The sequence below is a fragment of the Pagrus pagrus genome, assembly GCF_965226575.1.
Source record: "Pagrus pagrus genome assembly, chromosome: 8".
NCBI lineage: Eukaryota > Metazoa > Chordata > Actinopteri > Spariformes > Sparidae > Pagrus > Pagrus pagrus.
In genome coordinates, this window is record NC_140192.1 from 21,620,094 (window position 1) to 21,641,526 (window position 21,433).

Genomic DNA, 21,433 nt, shown 5'->3' on the forward strand with positions numbered 1-21,433 from the left:
TTTCAATCAAGGCCTGACACAGGCTGAAATAGCATTATGCCTTGCTATTACAGATAATATACACATTAGTGTGCGTAATCTAAAAAGACGGTTAGCAAGGCTTCAGCTATATCGGCAGCGCAATCTAAGTGAGCCTGATGTAGTCCTTAACTACATAGCTGACCAGCTACGAGGTCCCGGGCGTCTCCATAATCTCAGGCCTATCATATCACAGTCATTATCTCGAGATCTCGAATTAATTATCCCATTATCTCGGGAAAACAAAGTTTTGTTATCTCGAGAAAATTATCCCGTTATCTCGGGAAGACAGCAGTTGTTATTTCGAGATAATAACTCGAGATTTCGAGAAAACAAATGAAATTAACTTGTTATCACGGGAAAACGGAGGAAAAAAAATGTATGAATGTGTGGCAGTTGTTTTAGGTGTATTGTTGTTAAATGTGTAGTTGTGGTTACTCGTCGTGACCACTGGAGGGCAGGAATGCTTCACTTTCGCGAGAACTTGGCATTCGTTGAAAAATGTAAGGATTTTACGAGTTCTCTAGCTCACATAAAAATTACATTGATCTAGAAAAGGGTAAATCATTTATAAGTGGATCTAACACACCATTTCACCGTTTTGGCTCAATATTTTGGCTAATGCTCCCCAGCAGAAGTCTTTTGAACAACTAAACTAGTCTGTGCTGTGGTTAGATTTTTACGAAATAAGTTGTTAATTATGTTTTTGCCGGAAGTATTGCTACGTTATTGTGTTAGCCTTGATGCTAGTAAGGGTTGTCAAAAGTATATGACCATGACGAGTGTTTACCTCAGTTACTGTGACCAGACCTCCACCAGCAACGACTTTTCCCACTATGCATCCTTGGCATCAATACACGGATTGTATTATAGCAGACATAACGAAGCAATCAAAGCCAAAACTGAATGCTAACTTGTTCCGCTCATGTCACGATATTTTGTTCAGTATAATTTGATTAAATAAACTACTGAACGAAGACTTTCTCCGCTTTTAACATGGTGGATCACACGGCCTGCAATGACCGCCACCTGGTGGTTATATCGTGCAACTACATCGCCATTTTGGGAATTTTATTTAGAAATTCTTTACCGGAAATGGTATTCGTATATAAGTGATTCTGTCTTTACTATTCGAGCGGTTCTCGGCTCACCACTGCCACCCAGCGGTCAAGTGTACAATTACAGCTCTGTCCAATCTAATAGGCTTATCTCATTAACTGCATAAAAAAAGTTAATTATGTTTTCGCCGGCAGTATTACTAGGTTATTATGTTAGCCTTAATACAACCAGACCTCCACCAGCAACGACTGTCTCTTAAAGTATTATCATAATAATATTAAACCTGAATCCTGAATCTTGAATCCCGAATAAACTCAAGTATTCTGTGTCTGATTCTGATAATACACGGCAACAACACGGTGTGTACTCTTGTAATTGCTGACTGAGACCACTAGAGGGCAGAAACAACTGACCAACGTTGACTCCACCAGCATTATTACAAGCTGCATGCTGTTATAATTTTGTGGAAATGTATGTGTAAAATATTCCTTAAAATGATTTCTGTGCGTTCTACATTTTCTTAAAGAATGGGCTGTTAAAGCGACAGACAGTACTGTATTATTGCCAGTGAGAACTCGCAGTTGTAGGTGCTAACTTTCACCGCTAGAGGGCAATACACATGCTTAGTCATGACCACCGATGGCTCCCTTAAGGGTCAAGGTAGACGCAGTAGCATACTAAAGCTTCCGGTTAAACCCTTTAAAAATAAAACTTTTGTCGAACCATCAGAATAATTCTTCTGAGCATAAATCCTGTCAGATTTCATTGCGGGTTCATTAGCAGTAGTGAAGAGTAAACGAAACGAAGCGTTTGTTTGATATAATCATCAAATGACTCGCATAATTTCGTTTTTTAAGACCTTGTTTTTTTTTATTTTTTAAAAATGACAATAATTTGACCTTCTAAAATACAAACTTTTTTTTTTAATTGTGCAGATTTCGTTAGTATGTATTCAATCTGCTGCATCAACTTTTAAGGTAAGAAATAACTGATCCCAAACCGATCACTATCACTTTACTAAAATGCATGAAGTCTCCGTGGAGGGTAAACTGCGGGGTGCACTGTCACCTTTTGTTAAGCTGGAAACATGGATACTGATACACAACGCTTCTCTATCTGCTGTCACTGTGTTAAATTGATGCAGGGACCCTGCAAATTAAATTTAAGTGAATGTTTTTTGTATTTTTGCCAAATATGTGTGGATGTAGCAAGATGAAATGTGCTGTAGTGATTCTACAGAGTGACATAGGACTGGTGTTTAAGTCAGCACCAGTCCAGACTGCTGTTAGTTTTATAGCATGGTTCATTTCTACTCAGAAGTGGTTGAAGATGGCTCTTGATGGTAATCATTCAGTCCATTTATTTGGGTAACTCATTGTCACAAACGCCGTTCTAATGAAACATGAATCTTTATTACTTCATCCAGCATTACATCCGGTGCAAACACTGAGCAACATAACCAATGGTAGGTCAGTGGTCTTCACTATACATTTATTAATAGCAGTTTTTCTAGTTTCATTTTTATAACAAAGTGTTAAACAGGGGTGGAAAACATGTTTTACATTAAGAGTTTTTAAGTCAGTTGTCACATAGAATGACATGGCACAAACTGAAGCAAACTACATTTAAAAACCTCTCAAGGGCACAAGGAAAGAAACACAAAAGGAAGAAACGCAATGTGGTAAAAGGCTTCTTCCAAACTGGTAAATGCTTTGAGAAGGAAGGAAAAAAGAGAAGAGACCGCTCATAATGAGGTATGACTTTACAGTGCCAACTGAGGACCAAAAAGCATGAAAAAAACCGAGGACAGAAGCTTACATACGCTATTACAGAGTGCACATGCAGACATGTCAGCCAGAGCAACCAGAATTCAAATACTGGTTTTGTGTGGTAAACTTTAAAAAGATGTTCAATGAAGATCTCTTCTGAAACAAAATATTCAGTTCAAAGAAAGTACAAACAAGTATAAAAGAAAATAATTTAAGAAGAACAGAGAGGGAGTAAACATTCTCCATGAAAAAAATCTACTAAAAAGGGAAGGAAAACTATTTTCCTTCCCGAGTTTTCTAATGAGACCATAGTGAGTGAACAGCCAGTTTTGTTAGGAGAGGGATCATTACAAATGCAATTCCTTGAGCCTGTTGGTACATCAGTTGGTTTATTTGCGTTTTCACAGCTGCTAGTGACAGCCCGAGTTGTGCCAAACATCTAGTGGTTACGCTTCTGTAGGTGCCACTTAAACCTCTTCAGCTTCCAGTCGTTAAAGAGCACGTGGCCTCTTCGGATTGATCTGCTTACTGGCTTGCTCCTCCTCTTGGAGTGTAGAGCGGAATGACTTCACTTTATCTGTTGAAGGAAGGGCGAACAGGAAAAGACATAATCATAAAAAAGTGTCTGCTGGAGTAAGATGTATCGTCAGAAGTGTGTTTCTGTGCTTCAGCCATACCTCGGAGCTCAGTGAGGATTTCTATCTTCTGGTCTAGGATCTGTTCCAGTTGAGTGGCATACGACTCCACGTCGTAATCTACCTCCTCTGTCATCTCCAGCAGCACTTTTTCATCTTCCAGCCACCGGATGGACTCCTGCTCACAGAGCACACACAAGTGCACATTCAGTTTATCACAGCCAGAGATAAAAAATCCGCCAGCTGCACAGAAGAATCACTCTGAATTTTTTTAAAAACAATACAGCTCTCATTAAAATGAAGTAACAAAATGATTGGTAATGTGTAGTAGTCAGCAAATATATTTTTGACAAATCAGCTTACTTAATCAGAACTGTTGTATATCACACAACATGCTGTTCTTATTAAATGTAAATCTCACTGTATTTGCATAACATCAGCCTCTGTCACCAAACAGTTGGGTCTGATGTGAAGTAAAATGTTCAGATATGATCAAAATTACTCATGGTGCAGCTAGAAACTGAGACTGATGAGTCAGAAATAACAGTAAAATGCATAGAATTCTGTCAAATAAGTTAAGGCCAACTCATTTCCTTTCCTGAACATGGTCTGATTATGCCTACTGTTGAGCGTAGTCACCCTCTAAAAGCCCATTCTGAGTCAGGAAAAACCCCGAGTGTGGGTATATGGACATGAAAATGACAACAGGTGAGCTGGAGCATTTAAAGAGTCATGCATGTTATCTTCAGGGTTCCGACCTGGAAAACAGCTCGATGGTCCTCCAGGACCTGCTCCTCCATCTCCACTAACTGAGACACGGCCTCGTGGAAGGTGAAGAGCTGGGGAGACACTTCCTCCTCCTGGGAAACATATTTACAGGGTTAACATGGCTTTAGTAGCAAGACAGAAATCTTTTCTGAGATCAGTGCTAATATCTGGGTCCCTGTGGACATTACTGTTCACTTATACAGAACGCCAAGTATTTTAGAGCTTATATACATTTCTGACTCCCTCACAGTCAGCAAGGTCAATGAGGTCATTGAAACCTGCCTATATTTTCTAGCATTCTGAGGACTATTTTGATGGAAAACATGTTATGTGTCAAAACACTACACTCCTTTAACAGCAGGCTCATAATGTGTCTCCATGTGATGACAACAGTTTCGGGAAAGAAAGGGTCAAAGGGCATTATGTTTTCGTAGCACGTTGGCACTTTTCTATGTTTGAAATGGTCTAAACTAAGATTGGTGATAGGCTCGTAATGTATTAGATCAGTCAAAAACATTTCAGTCTAGGGATTTTATCACTACATGCTGTATACTTAACAGAGCACACCCTGTGTACTTACATTCTGCTCACAGAGCAGTTTGAGGTCGTCTCTCTGTGGTGAGATACTGAGCCACTCGTCGTCCAGTAGGTCCAGCTGGTTGACAGTGTGGATGTTGGGTCGACCTCCCTCCATCACTTGGTTGGGGTCCACTGTCAGCTCCTTCACCCTGCAGGGAAAAGGCATTGAGTTGGTCAGGACTGATTCTTTCACAGCGCAGACCCACTCTAAACATGGTGGCTGTTTAATAGGGCGAATGATGTTAACTGTGGGGTCAAAAACGTTCACAAATAGCACGAGGTGGTGGCATGACAGCAGTGACATCATGCATGGGGAAAGATGACTGTGTTGGCTCTGGAAAATTGTGAACTTTAGTATAATCCCTCTATCGGTTTAATCTCATGGGCATGTGAACTCAGAATGAAAGAGCACAGTTTACCCTGTTCATCTGTACAATATAATGTAATCCAATACATGCCGACCATAGGGATAATAATAAGGGCTGGGATCAGGATGTTTAAAGCTTGTGTTCAATGAGGCCTCGTAGACTTGATGAGGTTTTACTGCCGTGCACATGACCTGCAGGTACAGCTCAGATTAGGGACTATGTTCACTCTGAGAGTTGGCTCAAACAAAAGCCCATCGTGGATACTTTAAATTAACACCTTTTCAGTGTTAATATTGGCTGCAAACAGCAGCTGTTTTTGTAGTTTTGAACCATCTTGTATTTATTTTGACTATTCACACCCAGTTTTCACAGTTGCTCTTGACATCCAGGCCTTACCACTGATGTTGTCACATAGAACAAACAAAAGACACACCCATATGGACAGATGGATACATTGTTTGTTCTTCAGGAGTCAGGGAACAGAAAAAGGCTACATCCACAGTTTAACCAAAGATAAGTGTGAAAGAACAAGTCAAAGCAGAGGAGGAGGATGAAAAGTGTCACATCATGCAGATGAAAAAAAGAAGAATAAGACGAAAATGGAGGTTCTCCACTGTGTTGATGAAGTGAATGACAACTGCTGAAATGACCATATGGACGTATATCAGAATGTAACAAATACCTGCAAGAAGCACATGCAATGTGTGTTTTGTGTGTGTGAATGTGTGCAGTGCTGTGCTTTGGGGAGTGCTTGACCTGCTGGGAGAGGTAGCAGCAAAGTCATCGTACTCAAACGTATTGGTGGGTGAGTGGTCAGGGCGACTCCCCTGACCGCTCTGGGAGAAGGGGATGTCCGATGGACTAATCCCAAACTCCTTCACTCTACACAGCCGCACCAGCCACACCAGCGCACAGAGGAGGCAGAGGGCGGGAGAGAAGAGGGAAACAAAGCAGGAGAGAGAGAGGAGAGGGAATACAAGAGAGTCAGACAGAACTACTGAGAGTAGGCAGAGAAACTGACAATAACAACATTGGCATGGCTAATTTCTATAACAAATCCACTTGGGATTTTAGTGGAATTACAGGAGCTACAAGTTTATATCCTCATTAATTCTCATTGGTTATTGTAGCATCAAGGCATTGTCCAAATCACTATAGCGGGTCAGCATATTCCCACCTGTTGGCGTAGCGTAGTGTGTTGAGGGTATTCTCACAGGATGTCATACCAGGAGAGATTGTTGCAATCTGTGCAGAGAAAGAGGAGATCATTCAAATAAATACCACCTGGAAGAGACGTGAAGACACAGACATTGGATATTAATCAAGGCAATGGACTGACCATGCATGTGCGTGAATTTTCCCCAATGAAGGAGTCTCTCAGGACCTGGGTGAGCTTGCTGGCTCTGAATGGAGTGTGGGGCTTGTTACGGCCAAGGGCCCTGATACACTCCTGAAACAAGAAATGCGGAGACACAATGTATGCTAAATTTAAAAAAAAAAAAGCCTTTTAGAATAACATTGTATTTTGTCTGTTCACAAACAAATAGGAAAACAAACTGAAGTAGCAGCTGAAGTAGCAGGACATACAAAGCAGGCTAATATAAAGCTGCTGCCACTGCTGCCCACAAACCTTTAAGGCCAGCAGGCTTTTGTTGATCTCAGCTCCCTCCAGACGAGTTTGGCGGTCGGCACTCGATGTATCAGCCCCCCTCTCATTCCCTGCGAGGTCAATGAGGGAGAACTTGCCGTGCATCTTACCCTTCCTCCGAAGAATTATCTGGAATACAGCGTGGCTGCGAGATGAGTGGGCGTTGGCCGACGTCTGCCCTGATGTTCTGGAAGTGAAACGAAGCAAATGTAAAGATGAACAAAGGGCAAACAAAGCTGAAGAGAGCGAGAACAGAACAACTGTAGCATAAAAAATGCATGAATTTCCTTTATCTGTCATGAACATGGAATATGACCAGTGTGATGTTATTTTCCTTGACAAGTGATTAACTCATTTAATGCAGAAGTATCTGTAGTTATACCTGCAGCTGTTGCCCACTTCTATGAGTTTCAGGACATCCTCTGTGCACTTGACCTCCTTCTCCTGAAGCCCTACAACCTGCACTTGCTGTTTCCCGTCCTCCAGCACCCTCAGCTTAGCTTTACGATTCAGCAGGTCAAACACCTAACAATACATACACACAGTCAGCATTGGTTAATGTTTCATTTCGGGGGGGTGGGGGGAATCAAAAACCAAACAAATGATTATATATTGCTTGCCTTTCCACTGTAGATTTCAAAGAAGGTTGCGTACACTTGTAGATCTAACTTCTTGTAGTTCGGTTTCTTCAACATGAGAAATACATCCCGAGCTAAATGAAAAGAGATAAGAAATCTAAACAATCCAGAGCAAACTAAACCCTTTATAATAATATAATGAGACACATTTTATGTGAAATTTACTCACAAAACTTAACTCACTGACTTACCAGCTAATGCATAAACTCCTTTAGAGCAGTCTTGGTTCTTCCCAGAGAAATCTCCACCCATAGTCTAAAACACAGTAAACAATACGATGTAGGTGAAGAGATATTTTCACATTACCCAGCGTATTTAAAAAAAGAGCAAAACTTTTAATAGGAACAATTAATTTTTGTTTCTGAAGAGGCCATTGCATGTAACTCACATGTGTTTTTCCACTGCCCGTCTGCCCATAGGCAAAACAGGTGGCCATGCCCCTCTCAAAAATGGTCTCCACTAAAGGCCTGGCAGTGAACCTGCAGGATAAGACAGAACACACAATCATTTACTACTCTTTACAAACCCGCTTTACCATGTAACCATTATGTGCAACAAGAAACATGGTAGTCACCAACTCAGTTCTGTTCAAACAATGCATTATCCTCATTATATTGACTAGTCTGGTGTTACTTCTAGTAGCACACAAAACAGCTCCGTTTGTTTGTTGATTTGTTGTCACGAACCTGTAAACCATCTCGTTAGTGGTGCTGTCATCAAAGGCGTAATCAAAGCGGAAGGTCTGGTTCTCCAGGTAGCGAGTGAGGTCCACTTTTTGTTTAGGTTCATGAACCATCACCACGTCCTTACTGGGGATGGTGATCACATCCAAATCCTTCATAGACAACTCTGGAATACAGCAGAGTCAAGACTTTTAATCACATAACTACTTTACATTTGAAACGGAATATGACACCGAAAAAAACACCTTACCTTTCTTGTTGAGTGGACGTTTCCTTACACAAACACATATTCTGTGTTCTTCAATCTGGACCGTGCAACAGAGAAGGACATCTTATTATAGCGTTGGTGAGGGTCAACATCTAATTATCAAGAGAGAAGGGGAAATATAGTCACTACTCACCAGATCTGCTGTTGTCAGGGGCCGGTAGTCTAGACTGGCTCGGAAATCTCGGATCATGTACATGATCTCATAGTTTGGGATGGTGGTATCCACCTCCTGAAAGAGGACAAGGAGAGACAAAGTGACAAAGTGAGGTGCAAAATCGTTTCCAGCAAAAAGAAAATGATTCACGTCTTTTAGTTTATCATCTCAGTGTCAAGAATGTAAGGGCTTATCAAGATTCAATAAACATTTTTTGTTAATTAGAAAGGAGAATGATATTAATGTACCTGAGCTCTCTTCTCCCTGAGCTCCTGTTGCTGAAGCCGACGCCTCTCTCTCTTCTCCTGCAGTTTCTCCACCTCCTTTACACAGTTCGACTTCCTCCTCGCTGCCATAAAGACAAGAGAAACAGTTACTCTACTGCCTTTCACAGGATACTGCCAATAGCCTTTCTTTGTATGAAAAAAAAGCCTCTTCCTCCTTCCAAACTGTTTCTTCTACTTCCTCAGGCTTTAGCAGTATCTTTCTCTCAGTGACTTTTTCCTTTCCCTTGGTCTTCTTTCAAACAGAAGGGAGACCTTGGGCTATTTCCAACAAAACAGAGCAGTAATAGTGCTCATGCACAGACCAAGATGCAGTGGCTGGCACACAGTGCCTCCACTATAACACTAGCTGCTTTCTCTACATAATCAACAGAAGGCTTTTACATTGTGTTCAAAACCTGCTCTTTTCATTCATCCCATCTATTTGCATCCTAAAACACAACTAGACTGGGGGGCTGCTAATACTAGCACGTGTGTGTTGTATTATTGCAATTACTTCAATAAAATTAGAGGTGGTTTCAAATCAAGTTTGATTAGAGAACTTATCCAATCAACCAGCAATCAACCAGGTCATGAAAAATCTCCCAGCAGAGCACACCCACAGATTAGTGTTGTTTCAGGTCAATAATAAACATATTAGTAATCATAATACCAGAACACAAGTTGGCAAACATATGAGTAAACACACCACTTCTGACTCCTTGTGGAGTTCATAAAACACAATGTTATCTGATTAGCCTTGGCTTGCTACTACAGCCCCAGCCACCCACTGCAAAGCCTGGTTGAAGCCCTGTAATACAGTCCTGGGCTCCTGCTGGCTCCAGTCCCTGAGAACCCAGACTATCAGAGCAAAGGGATTAATAATCTGCTCTAATCTGGGAGGAGAAGATGAGCTGGGTGAGCACCAGGACAAGCAGTATAAGTGGGATGCAGAACCACCAATACTTGTGGGTCTCACAGGCTGTCAGTGGAGGAGCTGAGGGGTGGGGGGAAAGGCATTTCCCTCCTCCTCCTTTTTGCTCCTCAAATGACAATGAGCAATTGGAATGAATGGAGGGTAACGAAAAAGGTTATTTTTGCCGTCTGTGCCTTGAGGAAACGCACAGTGCCACAGGCTTTTCCACATGTGTGACTCAGCAGAAATCAGACAGGGAAAAGACAGCGCAGTCCAACAGCAGCACAAATGGGCTTTTTTTACTCCCGGTCTAATACCCAGAAAGCCTGTCTGCTGGATGGATTGCATTTGAGCTACTTCACCAACACACTACAGCTCTGAATAGTATCTGGCAGACATTATGGGTGTACAATCTTCTCTTAAGACTAGAGGACTCTCTGTTTTTATTGGGAACTCTATTAGAATCATCAAAAAGCATTGAGGGCAGGGGAAACATGCAAGTGATACATACAAAGCTGTCCACACTCCTTTCTGGATATCGGCTGATGTGAGGATTCTGTGATAAACATGTGGTCAACAGAAACATGAGACATGAAAAGTTATGATAAAATTTCTGTTTTTTGAAGATGGCCTCTATTAATCGATCAGAACTGCTGGAAAGGTTAAAAAGTGAAGCATCTTTCACCATTCATTTGATAACATTAAAAAAGATTATATCTAGATTTTGCATTTACACCTGTGGAGAGTTAGTAAACTTGCGGTCAACTGCTTACAACTGCCTACCTAAAAATATTACTCTCTTGAGAAAGATCACAGTGTAGGTCAATGATAAAACACAGTCTTGTTTTGATCATGTTACCATTCTGCAGTTGCTGTTGTGTCTGAGCTTGAGTGAGCTGTGCAGGCTGTTGGGCTGGAGGTGGTGGTGCAGGCTCTGGCTGCTGAGGTTGCGGGGGTCTGGCCCGGGTTGGAGCCACTAAAAACACAAAACCACATAGATGAAGAAAGAGGCCTTGTGACTCACATGCTGCTTACATATCACTGTTGAGCTTAGTATTTAAACGGAACCGGCTGTTTGCAAGTCTTCAATTCAACTTACCTAACTTAAAATCATGATCTCTTCTTTTTTTTTTCTTTTTTTTGAGTATTTTGTCCAAAACATTTAAATCAGCAAGGGCGGGCTCAATAACAGAAACATCTCTCTGTATAAAACTATACAATTTAATGCACACTGCAAACCACCAAAGTTGAATCAACATCTTTCTGATGTTTCAACAAAACCTGAACATTATTGTAACCTTCATAAGGAAGGATTAATTGCAGGACTGTTACTTAGATTGCATTCATTTTAGCTAGGTGAATTAAAATTAGTGTATATAACTTTACTGCATTCATCAATCATAATATCATAGAAGATTGTGACTCAACAGGTTTAATTTGTGTGAGTTATAGTAAAGGAGTATCATAGTACTAGTACTAGTATACTAGAGTAGTATAGAAGGTCAGACTAATTTGATAATATTGCTTGCTGGTGTGTTTTGCATGTATTGAGCATTGCCTTTCTTTATGATTTCTAAGTTAATTTCAAGATTTAATAGTAACAAATTATGAGAAAATAATTTAACAATTCCCAGAGAAATGCATGAAACAAACCTCTATTGTCCCTGGACGGAGTGTCATTCTTAGTGGGTGCAATTGTCCGACGGTTCTGCAAGAAAAAAACATAAGATACAGTAAGATATTCTTGGATAAAAGACTGACTAACTGGGATTAAGTAATTCCTAGTTTATCTTTAATATATTCCACAGTTGCTCAAGAACTAAAAAAAGAAAATACATCCTTTTTTTCCCATTCAGTTTTTTACCTCTCCCACTGTTATGTAGAGATACCGAAATAGACAAAGCCTGAGAGCCAGATTAGTGTAGATTAGTACAGAGGCCTTCTTTATTAACACCAATGTTTTTGATGACACTGCCAATGCACAAATCCTAAAGTATTTTAAAAAAACTTAATTATGTGAATAGTCCTTGACCAAATCACCAAAGGCTGTAACTCTTTTTTTTAAGGATGATTGCTGGACATGTTTTATATGTTGAAAACTAAAAAGAAAATTGTACTTTATTGCAGGTTAAATCACAGCTACAATGTTAATCAAAAATAACCCTAGTGTTTACATGACAATATGGCCTTAATCTACTGTGCACCACACATGTATTTAACACCATACACATTGTACTTAACACCACCAATTAGTTTGTTACCTAGAAGGATCCAGGTTCTATATTAAGGTGCAACAAGCTACAAGCTTCAAGCTTCATCTACTTGAGCAAGTCTGAGTACTTTAGATTCACTCAGGCTATCATGTGAATGAAGGATGTAGAATGAAGGAAGCGAATCAAAAGAAAAAGACAGAAGGATTTTGTTTATATCTATTTTTCCAAATCACATCACACAGATTTGTTGCAGTCATTTCCAGATATACTGGTACTCACCTTTGCAATTTTGTTGACCTTAACACATGTGGGCGTAGGTGGGGGTGGAGTCTCTGGACTAGGGGCAATTTCCTCATCTGGAGCCACATCTGGGTTAAGTGCAAATATACTCTCCAAGTCAATCTGTCCAAAAGACACATATCAACTGATCAATCATATGTTACTTACCAAATGTGTCACTAACAAAAAATAAACAGTCAATATGAAAAAGTCTGTGATTTTTATCTGAAGCGTTAAGTTGTACATCACTGAGATCCTGTTTTATGTCTCAAATGCACCGGAACAGCTCTAAAAGAGGAGAAAACAACAATAGACCAAGCCCCCAGGAGTGGCGGCAGGCGCTGAAGCCAGTTTTCATAGTGCCCAAACCGTGTAATTACAACATCATGTGATGCACTGCGGACCAAAAAGACTTTCCCATAAGCGCCACAACCCCTGCAAAATGACTCGTTTCACTATCATAAATTTAGCCATACTGTCTAATAACACTTGCAAAGTCTAGAAGAACTGCACGATGAAATTATTTTATCCTCATTCAAGTTAGCCGGGTGCTAAACTGGAAGTTAGCTGCCTCAGTCGGCAATCGGGGTATTTTCATAGCCGGGAAGTTGAGCTTTTTTGGTACCACTGAGCAGCTTTCATAGGAATGAACAGTGCTCCACCTCCAACACTGTGTCCAGTAATCACAAATTCCTTCCGTATTTACATGCGACCATCGGATGTTTATAATGCGTCATCACTATGCGCAGCGGAATTCAGCTATTCACCCGGGTCTTATGTTTAGACATCAACACCAATGCCTTGAGACTTCACTTGGACTTTTACCTGAATGACCTGATGACCCCAAAGGCCAGAGATTAAAAGGATGCTTACATTTGTACATCGTGTGTGCATGCTCATCAGTGAGCAACAAAGTGATTGTTACCATTCCATTACATTGTAACTGACATGAATTAGTCAGTTACAATGTAAATACCATTACTGAGTGAATTGCTCATTTTACATTGTCTCAATAAGATAAGCCCATATATAAGTGGCTTTAATACAGCAAATATATGACATACAATGGGGCTTCAGTGCTGGGAAGTGGGCTATATTGATAAGTATGCACTGTTTGAGACATATGACCAGAGTTACCAGCCGTGTTAGCTCATGCACATCGGTGTACAGAGGGTAAAGTCTGGTGGGACTGTAATACATGCAGACTGGATGGCCTGAATGTCTTTGGGTAATAGTATAATAATTGCTGTGGAAAATAAAAGCACATGCTGGCGCCACTGTTGCTTTGGGTGGTAATAAATGGTGGTTTACCTCTTTCCCTTTTGTATCTCCATTTTCTATCCACTCCACTGTGACACTTTCGTTGTCCTCATTCAGTGAGGTCACCATTGCCTGGTGGATACGTCCTGTAAAAGTTTCAGACAGGGAAAACAAAACATCAGATATGCAGGTTAACATCAAAAAGTGAAGACAGTGCTTACAAAGGCCCAACCCAGGGCCCAGACTCATCAAGAGCCTTTGCTAGTTTGGTATCAATAATGGCGGCAATATTTTAACTGTTCAGCCTACAAGTAGAATGATAATGACCTTGCATGTGCAATTCACCACCTCAAGTTTTAGTACTGAAAAACAGATAATTAAGAATAATTAAATGTATGTTAATACAAATGTACACACACACACAAGCTAACTTAAAATGGATTTCACTAATACTTTAGCTAGCGCATTAGCAAGGTAATGTAATTAGAAGGGTAAATAGGCCTAATTACCACAGCCTGATAAGATCTGTGCCTAGTGCTGCAAAATTAGAACTGTTTTAACTACGGAAATGCAGCAAGGTTGGAAAAACCTGAAAAGAGTTGTGTCCTGTAAAATGATATTTGATGTTTTGTCAATTGTTCATATTTCAAGCTGCAGTGTCATTGTTGGTCGAAGGCCTGTGCATCTTCTTACATTTTAGCTCTCAGTTTATCTTACTTATTTGTGTAAGACAACATCAACACATAAAAGGGCAGGGTGGTAATTCAATATTATTATTTATCAGCTTTTAGCGTAGGCATTTCACAATGATTTGTATGATATGTTTTCCATAATGACTTTATTATCTTTTAATACATAGCTATTGTTCAAAGTAATAATTTTTTCAAAGCTGCTCTGTCATTGAAAACAAAAAACAAAACAGGACTGGAACTTGGATTTGGTCACGTCTAATGAAAATAGTGGACCACAGGTCACTGCTTTGATAGTTGAATACATCCGTATCTAAAATACTTCAGTCATACCACATGGTCATAAAAACTACAGCACTGAAAAAAGATGAAAACAGCTCAGAACACAGCAGTGTTGAATGATGCCCCTGTAAACTAAATTCCAATTTATTTTGACATCAACATCAGTACACAATTGCTTCCTTTGAGTTTCAAATGAAACCAAGGCAAAACATTGAGTTAATCTTAGTAAGAACTGACTATGAGGGTGATAATGACCCGTTGGCGAGAATCACTGATAAAAGAGACAAGCACAGCTGCTGCTAGACTGCTTCTCTCTGCCTATCTGTCTGCAGTGTAATAATACCGGCTGTAAAGAGCCTGCTCAGCCCTCCCATCTTTGTCTATGTGGATCTGACTGTATGCTGCAAATTCCCAGCACAGTCCAGGGAAACACCATGTTCCTCTATGCATTATTCAAAGACTCACAGGGAACTAGCAAGCAAAGATGTTTTTAGTGTTCTCTCAAGTGCTGAACATTTCTGTTTTCACTGACATTGCACTGTATGTAAATGCAGCAATAACTTAAACATTTTGCATACATAAAACATCTGTGATATACAGGTATATACCACTGCTATAAAAACTTAATGAACAATAATGACAGCCTTTAAAGCCAACCCTTCCCTCATGCCTCTATTAATGAGCGAGGTCCTCATAAATATCTATGTTATTGGTGGCGCCACAGCTCATATTGTCAGCGACAAACTTTTGACCAATTTAGTTTTGTGAAAAAGTTAAGTAGTGGAAATATTTATACATTATGTCACGGTCATATACAAGTAAGCGGCTCCTCACACCAAGACACGTCACAGGAAATGCATCACAAGCAAAACAATTGTTTACCTATGAGATATATATAGCGCCTGAAGTGCGCTCCTCTTTTGCCGCACTTAGCATTTTTCTACCAGTCTTTAAACGTCGACATATTTTCAACTTTCAAGTCACATTGCTTTTTTCATTAATCACATATGATGGACAGTTGCGTACACAGCAGAGCTCCACAGACACGCCATGCCAGTTTGCCCAGACGCTTTTCAAGGTGTTTTTGAAGCGAACAGTGAGTTTCTGTGTGATGTGGGCTCAAGCCTTGAAGCCTTGATCATATGATTCTGAGCATTTTCATATTTAAACCATTCAATCACCCCTTGTGCATGAGGACATCTGTATTTGTTATGTTTCTCCGTTTATTTAATCTCTTTAATCTATCACCTGTCTGAGACTGACTGTGCGTGTCATTCTTTTTAGTGCATTTAGTTACTACTATGTGGACATCTGCAAGGTCTGCATTGTGGAAAAACAGCCAGACACTCTTGAACTGGGACACATGGTAGGATACAAAAAACCTTGGCAACAGTGAAGGCGACTTAAGGAAAGTGTTGAGAGCATGCCATGTTGCAAAAGTGACAGCAGGACAGGATTTATGGGGACAGCAAGGGTCAGACCAGGCCCACCATAATCACTGTTGGTCCTTCTAATAGCTTTTTGCCTGCAATAAAATTAGAAAGAAAAAGGAAAAAATGTGACCAACGCTGGATAATGCTAGGGGTCATGCTTGAGACCACAGCCTTCCTCTGATGGGTTCGTACAACTCAATTCAACAACGTGCTGTCTAAGTAACTGCAGAGCAGAGCAACACTTCCCGTAAACCACTTCTGTCTGTAGAAACGTTTTGGCACATGACATAACAACTAGTAAAGCTGCAAGGTTGGTCAAATATATGATCTGAAACACTTTCATACCCTCAATAGACACTTTGTAGTTTTGCCCTTTCCAATGGAAACCACAGAAGAGGACACAGCAATCAAATTACAACAGAAAACCAGCTTGACAGATATAAATGTTATATTAAGTGAGCCGATTCTCCCGATTCTACCTACTTAGTGAGATGTTTGTTGTATCAACCAGCACACAGCAGCATTCATACTGTATGTTGACAGCACTTCATCTCAGCTGTTAACATAAAACAGAGTGGCCTAACATAATGACACAGATGATGAGTGTGAATGCTAGCAGAGGTACAACCTGGCAGATGTTAAACCAAAAAGAGAATGTCTGGCCAAAATACTGGGGTTAAGACATGACAATACCAAATATATAGATTAAAGCTCCATGAAAAGGCATTCAAAACAAGTTCTTGAATGCTGCTTGTGGAAACGTATATTTAGCAATGGCACAGCCCATATATCCTGAGAATGGAGGCCAGAGCCACAGCAACACCATATACAACAAGGGGCATGTATGGGGCCCATCTAACCTGTTGCAGTCAGAAGCCTAGAGACCATGGGACACAAAAGCAAGCTCCACTCTTCACCAAGACAGCGTTTTTGAAAACTGAAACTGTAAATGTATCTATTGTTATTATTAATTAAACTACCAATCATTTTTCTATGAATCATTTAGTCTATGAAATGTATTGAATAATGACTGCAGTCCAAGCTCAAAGTATAGCTACAGCTATACATATTTATACTTTATAAAAAATTTTTTTAAAAACTTATAGCCTAATATTTGGTGCTTGTAACTGATAAGTGACCCAGATTATTAATCAATGATCAAATTGGGATACCTTTCTGTCGAGCAACTAATTACATCATCATCAATCATTAATTGTTTTATCATAAGCAAAGCACTCAGATGATGTAAGGGCACAGCATCTGTCCTGTTGCACTGACAATCTTCAAGATCCATACACACCTTTCTAATGACTGAAACATGTATCATAGAAATCAGTTAGGTATAATGGCTTCCTGTCTACCTCTATTACACACATTCTATTCTATATACCTAGTTATATGAGCTGAAATGCTAAGTCACATAATGGCTTGTCTTACAGCAGTTATAGGCTGGATTTCTGTAGCTTAGTTCACTGTCCATTGTGTCCCACTTTTATACTAAAACCTGGCTGGATGGGTATGCTGACACCTCCCAGTAGTTGAAGGGGCTTAAGAGGGGGTGCTTCAGGCTCTGCTAAGCCTGAGGAAAAAACAAAGCCTTAGAGACATCAGTTTCACTACAAAACCAGAGGAGCCCATTGATGAAACTGTGTCAACATTCTGCAGATCGAGAAAAATGATGCTGTTCATAGCCACTAAGCTGTTAGGTGGCATCTTGCACTCTATATTAAGAGACACTACATTAGTAGAAATGTTACAAACAGGGATATTGACATACAAAACATAAGGTTGAGGAAAGGATGATAAAGCGAACACTAACTTCAGGTCTATTGAACAGTACAATAATTCTCTATGAGATCTTGCTCTTATTGGAACAGTCTGTGAATGGGGGAAAAAAGCACAGAGGGAGTGAGAGAGTCCTGGCAAAATTGAGGGAGCTGGCTGCAACAGATGGGGTGGTGGCTAATGGCCTGAATCTGGCTTGATTCTGAACCAGCCGCACCACCAACCCCCCAGAGAGAGGGCAATCCCTGCTCTGGATGCAACATCAACCAGCAGAGAACTGGACAGACAGAACCCCATCCCGCTATTATAGGCCCACTGAGTGTTTCTTTCACATCACACTTCTGATCTGACGGTACTGCTAACAGTATAATAAATAAAGCTTAAAAGGTGATGAGCATGGGGACAGTATCATCAACAAGAACCAACTCAACAGTAAAACACACCATTGCCACAAGCTCACTTGCCACAGTTAATTTTCAATCAACTCCTTTATACAAAAGAGTATTTGTTGTTCAAAGCTTTATTACAAAACATTGTCGCTGGGTGTATCCTAATCCATGAAGGGCCAGCAGAAATGGCATAAACCTTTCAGTCGTCTTTGGCTGCCTGGCCCTGAAGCAATTCTCTACAACTACACAGGGCAGGGACAATAAAGATGACATTCACATAGAGAAGAGTCAAACAACAAGCTTCTCCCTCTGTCAACTTCTCTGTTAACCCTTCAAAAAAAATTAGGCTCAAGTGTGTCAAGTGTTATACCAGTCTCTTCCTGCTGTAAGTTTACAGAATACAGCACTTCTGTAATAAGCACAGAGCTGTCATTGGCATTTCATACACTGCTGTTTGTTTGTCTTCATGCTAAAGTTACCTTTGTTAAAACTGAAATCTAATTTCCTCATTTTAGGAGGTGATCTGATCAAGGAGAGATTCTAAAACCCAAATCATTAACACTACCACAGTAATTAGCTACTAACATTTAAGGATACGTTGATCTTTGGTGTTATCAATACAGAGCATGTCAAATTTACAACAAGCTCAAAATAAATCTTGATCCTTGATTTTCGACTATTACAATTAGGTTTCCATAACAACCAACGTTTGTTAAGTTAGCTCAATGAACATTTTATGTTAGCTAATAACCTGAATAACACGAATTAGCTGTTACATATAAAATGAAATACCGCTAGAGAACAAACTACTCGTTAACTAAATGTATCGTGGTTAGGTTTCACTACAGCATTACTGTTAAAATAAAGCCGGTAACATTAGCTAGCAATGGCCGTTTAGCTAATCACAAGCTAATGCTGCTCACTATCGAACTAATGTTAATGATAGCTTGGTTAGCAATTTAGCTAGCTCAGCTAAATTTGAACTCCTTGTTAGTACACATCATTTACGTTATACAGTGGCGCCAACGTCAGCGTTTTAGCTTTGTTGATTGCCATTTGAAAGCAGCTGTTGTTAACTAACGATTAATTAACATCTAACGGCAAATGCCTTTTGAATTCGCATAGGAGCTAGCTAACAAAGGTAATAGCTCATTCAAAGGCTTTGGCCATGTTGGAGCACTCCACCCTGACAGCTAATATTAACGTTATCGTGCAGCTAACGCGAACGTTACGCCCTGTAGCCAGGAACAACGGTTGCTGTATTCAACAGCACCGCAGCAACAAAGATCCCCAAACAACTTAACGCTAACGTTACACAGTACGACGGGGAAGAATAGACACAGTGAAACTTACCATCACTGCGCTTTATCTCCACATAAGTACCAACGACAATTTTCCCAAAACTCGACGCCATTCTACATTACTTAGACAGAATACAGAAACAAGACTACGGACTTATTATGTGCCGGCTCGATGCAGCTTCTTGTGTTTGGCAGTCTTTGGTAGATGCAGGGAACAGAATGAGCTAGCATTACGTAGCTACCAAGAATAGCAAAGTATTTCCGGCCCGACACTTTTCAAAATAAAACCAGTCAAAATTCTATCTGAATCATTGCTTGGATGAAAACCATGAAAACATGAGATATATCTTGTTGTGTTTGGCATTTTCAGACTGATTAGATCTTGTAGTTTCATCTGATTCTTTGTGGCGGTCTTAGATTATTTATATGCAGGTAGGCATGTCACTACACAAAACGAAAGTGTCCCAAAAATGACAGAAAATCCAGTTAAATTGAAACAGACAATAATAAAATAGGCCTATCAAGTAAATCCTACTGCTTTTGATCGTCTTTGAAACGACAGTGGTACCTGTGAATTTTATACATTCAGACTGGAGAGTAGCCCCCACGGAGCCACTGCCACACTGGGGGCAGTTAAGGAGTGCAACTAAATTGAATAAATCTGATTTATTTAGGGTAAATAAATAAAAAAAAGATTTTTCTGATACTCTTATGCTGGCCTTTGGTTTTCTAAAATTCAACATACTTTTTAATTAGTTGCTTCCCCTGCAATTTTTAATGATTGATGATCAGTGTGTTTTTAGGTCTAGAAGGGGGTATACCTGAAAAACTCTAATCCTCTAATAAACTAATCCAACTTTAATAGTGTACCTTTATCCATCTCACTGTAGTGGTTGGATTATGCCACCTGGTGGCATCAGGCTCTAAAGAACCACATAGGCTACATACAGCCCAAGCTCCCTAAAGCACTCCTTCCCTCCTATAATGTAAAAGGGCCAGTTTTGGTGCAATTATTTTGACCACTGTCTAAATATTTGAGGTCCTATTTACAGTATACATACTATTACTTTGTGCGTGCATGTGTGTGTGTGTGTGTGTGTGTGTGTGTTTGTGTGTGTGTCATTATAACTACACTCAGTGTGTGGTAAGAGAAGGAGAGGAGACAACATGGTAAAAAAAATTACCCCAATTTATTTAACTGAGGACATATGAACACAGTGTTTGAAAAAAGTTAAATTAAATATCACACTAAATCAATAAAATATTAAAACACACAATGGGCAAAGCAGAGGCCAATTGAAAGGTTTAATCAATTCCTACATATTTCCCTAGTTTAGACTGTATTGCAATCTTTTTCCCTTCCACCTGTCCTGTTGACCTGGCGATGACTGCAGACAGGCATTTGCTACCTCAATGACAACTGGTGTTGCCTTCCATTTTGTTTCACCTAACAGCAATGTGCTTCAATGGGATGATGTAAATCATGTGAGACTCAAGCAAAGGAAACAACTAACCCATTGTCAAGTCCAAATATTTCTAATTAAATGCTTATGCTCATGCAACAAGGTGGTTCATTGTTTGATGAAAGGTAGTTAAATGTTATCAGCAAAGAACAACAAATCTTTGGTGTGAAACCTGTTTCCGCATGAGACAATAAACAAACAATACATTTGATAAAGTACCTGTTCCTATGACTTGGCAATGCCCAAACAACACCAGTGCAGTTCATCATAAAATGGCACATGACAACTATGGCAATGATTGGTGACAATAAAACTTTCTGACCTGTTCACCACAGTTGTTTTGTTTTGTTTTATTATATTCTATTTCACACGTAAACAACAGACACAAACTCACACACATTTGCACTTGTATACTTACGAGGTCCCCTTTTTGATGCAATGCATTCTTTTGCTCATTGCCCTTACCCTAACCATCACTACAAAAAATGCCAATTTATGGGGCTCGAGTTAATTTTCTTTCCAGAAGATACTACTCCTCTCTGGTCCTACAGCTGTCGCCCCCCCCGCCCCCAC

At 40.0% G+C, this 21,433-nt stretch overlaps 1 protein-coding gene across 5 annotated transcripts; it reads right to left on the reverse strand.

The window, feature by feature from the left end:
• Positions 1 to 3,214: 3,214 nt before the first annotated feature.
• On the reverse strand, positions 3,215 to 19,641 carry kif2a (kinesin family member 2a). Of its 5 annotated transcripts, none has more exons than XM_084360607.1 (22): positions 19,450 to 19,641; positions 13,570 to 13,664; positions 12,259 to 12,381; positions 11,420 to 11,474; positions 10,626 to 10,742; positions 10,278 to 10,322; positions 8,836 to 8,936; positions 8,567 to 8,662; positions 8,416 to 8,470; positions 8,169 to 8,331; positions 7,871 to 7,961; positions 7,674 to 7,737; positions 7,465 to 7,556; positions 7,227 to 7,369; positions 6,827 to 7,031; positions 6,536 to 6,646; positions 6,374 to 6,441; positions 5,953 to 6,078; positions 4,830 to 4,977; positions 4,240 to 4,341; positions 3,524 to 3,659; positions 3,215 to 3,423 (listed from the first exon to the last, which is right to left on the reverse strand). In XM_084360607.1, the coding sequence occupies exons 1-22, from the start codon at positions 19,508 to 19,510 to the stop codon at positions 3,338 to 3,340; spliced, it is 2,283 nt and encodes a 760-aa protein (XP_084216733.1). In that variant the 5' UTR covers positions 19,511 to 19,641; the 3' UTR covers positions 3,215 to 3,337. The 5 variants fall into 5 exon arrangements, with proteins under 5 accessions (XP_084216733.1, XP_084216735.1, XP_084216734.1 ...); XM_084360609.1 differs by having other exon boundaries at positions 19,552 to 19,632; XM_084360608.1 differs by lacking the exon at positions 10,278 to 10,322.
• Between the last annotated feature and the right edge of the window lie 1,792 nt (positions 19,642 to 21,433).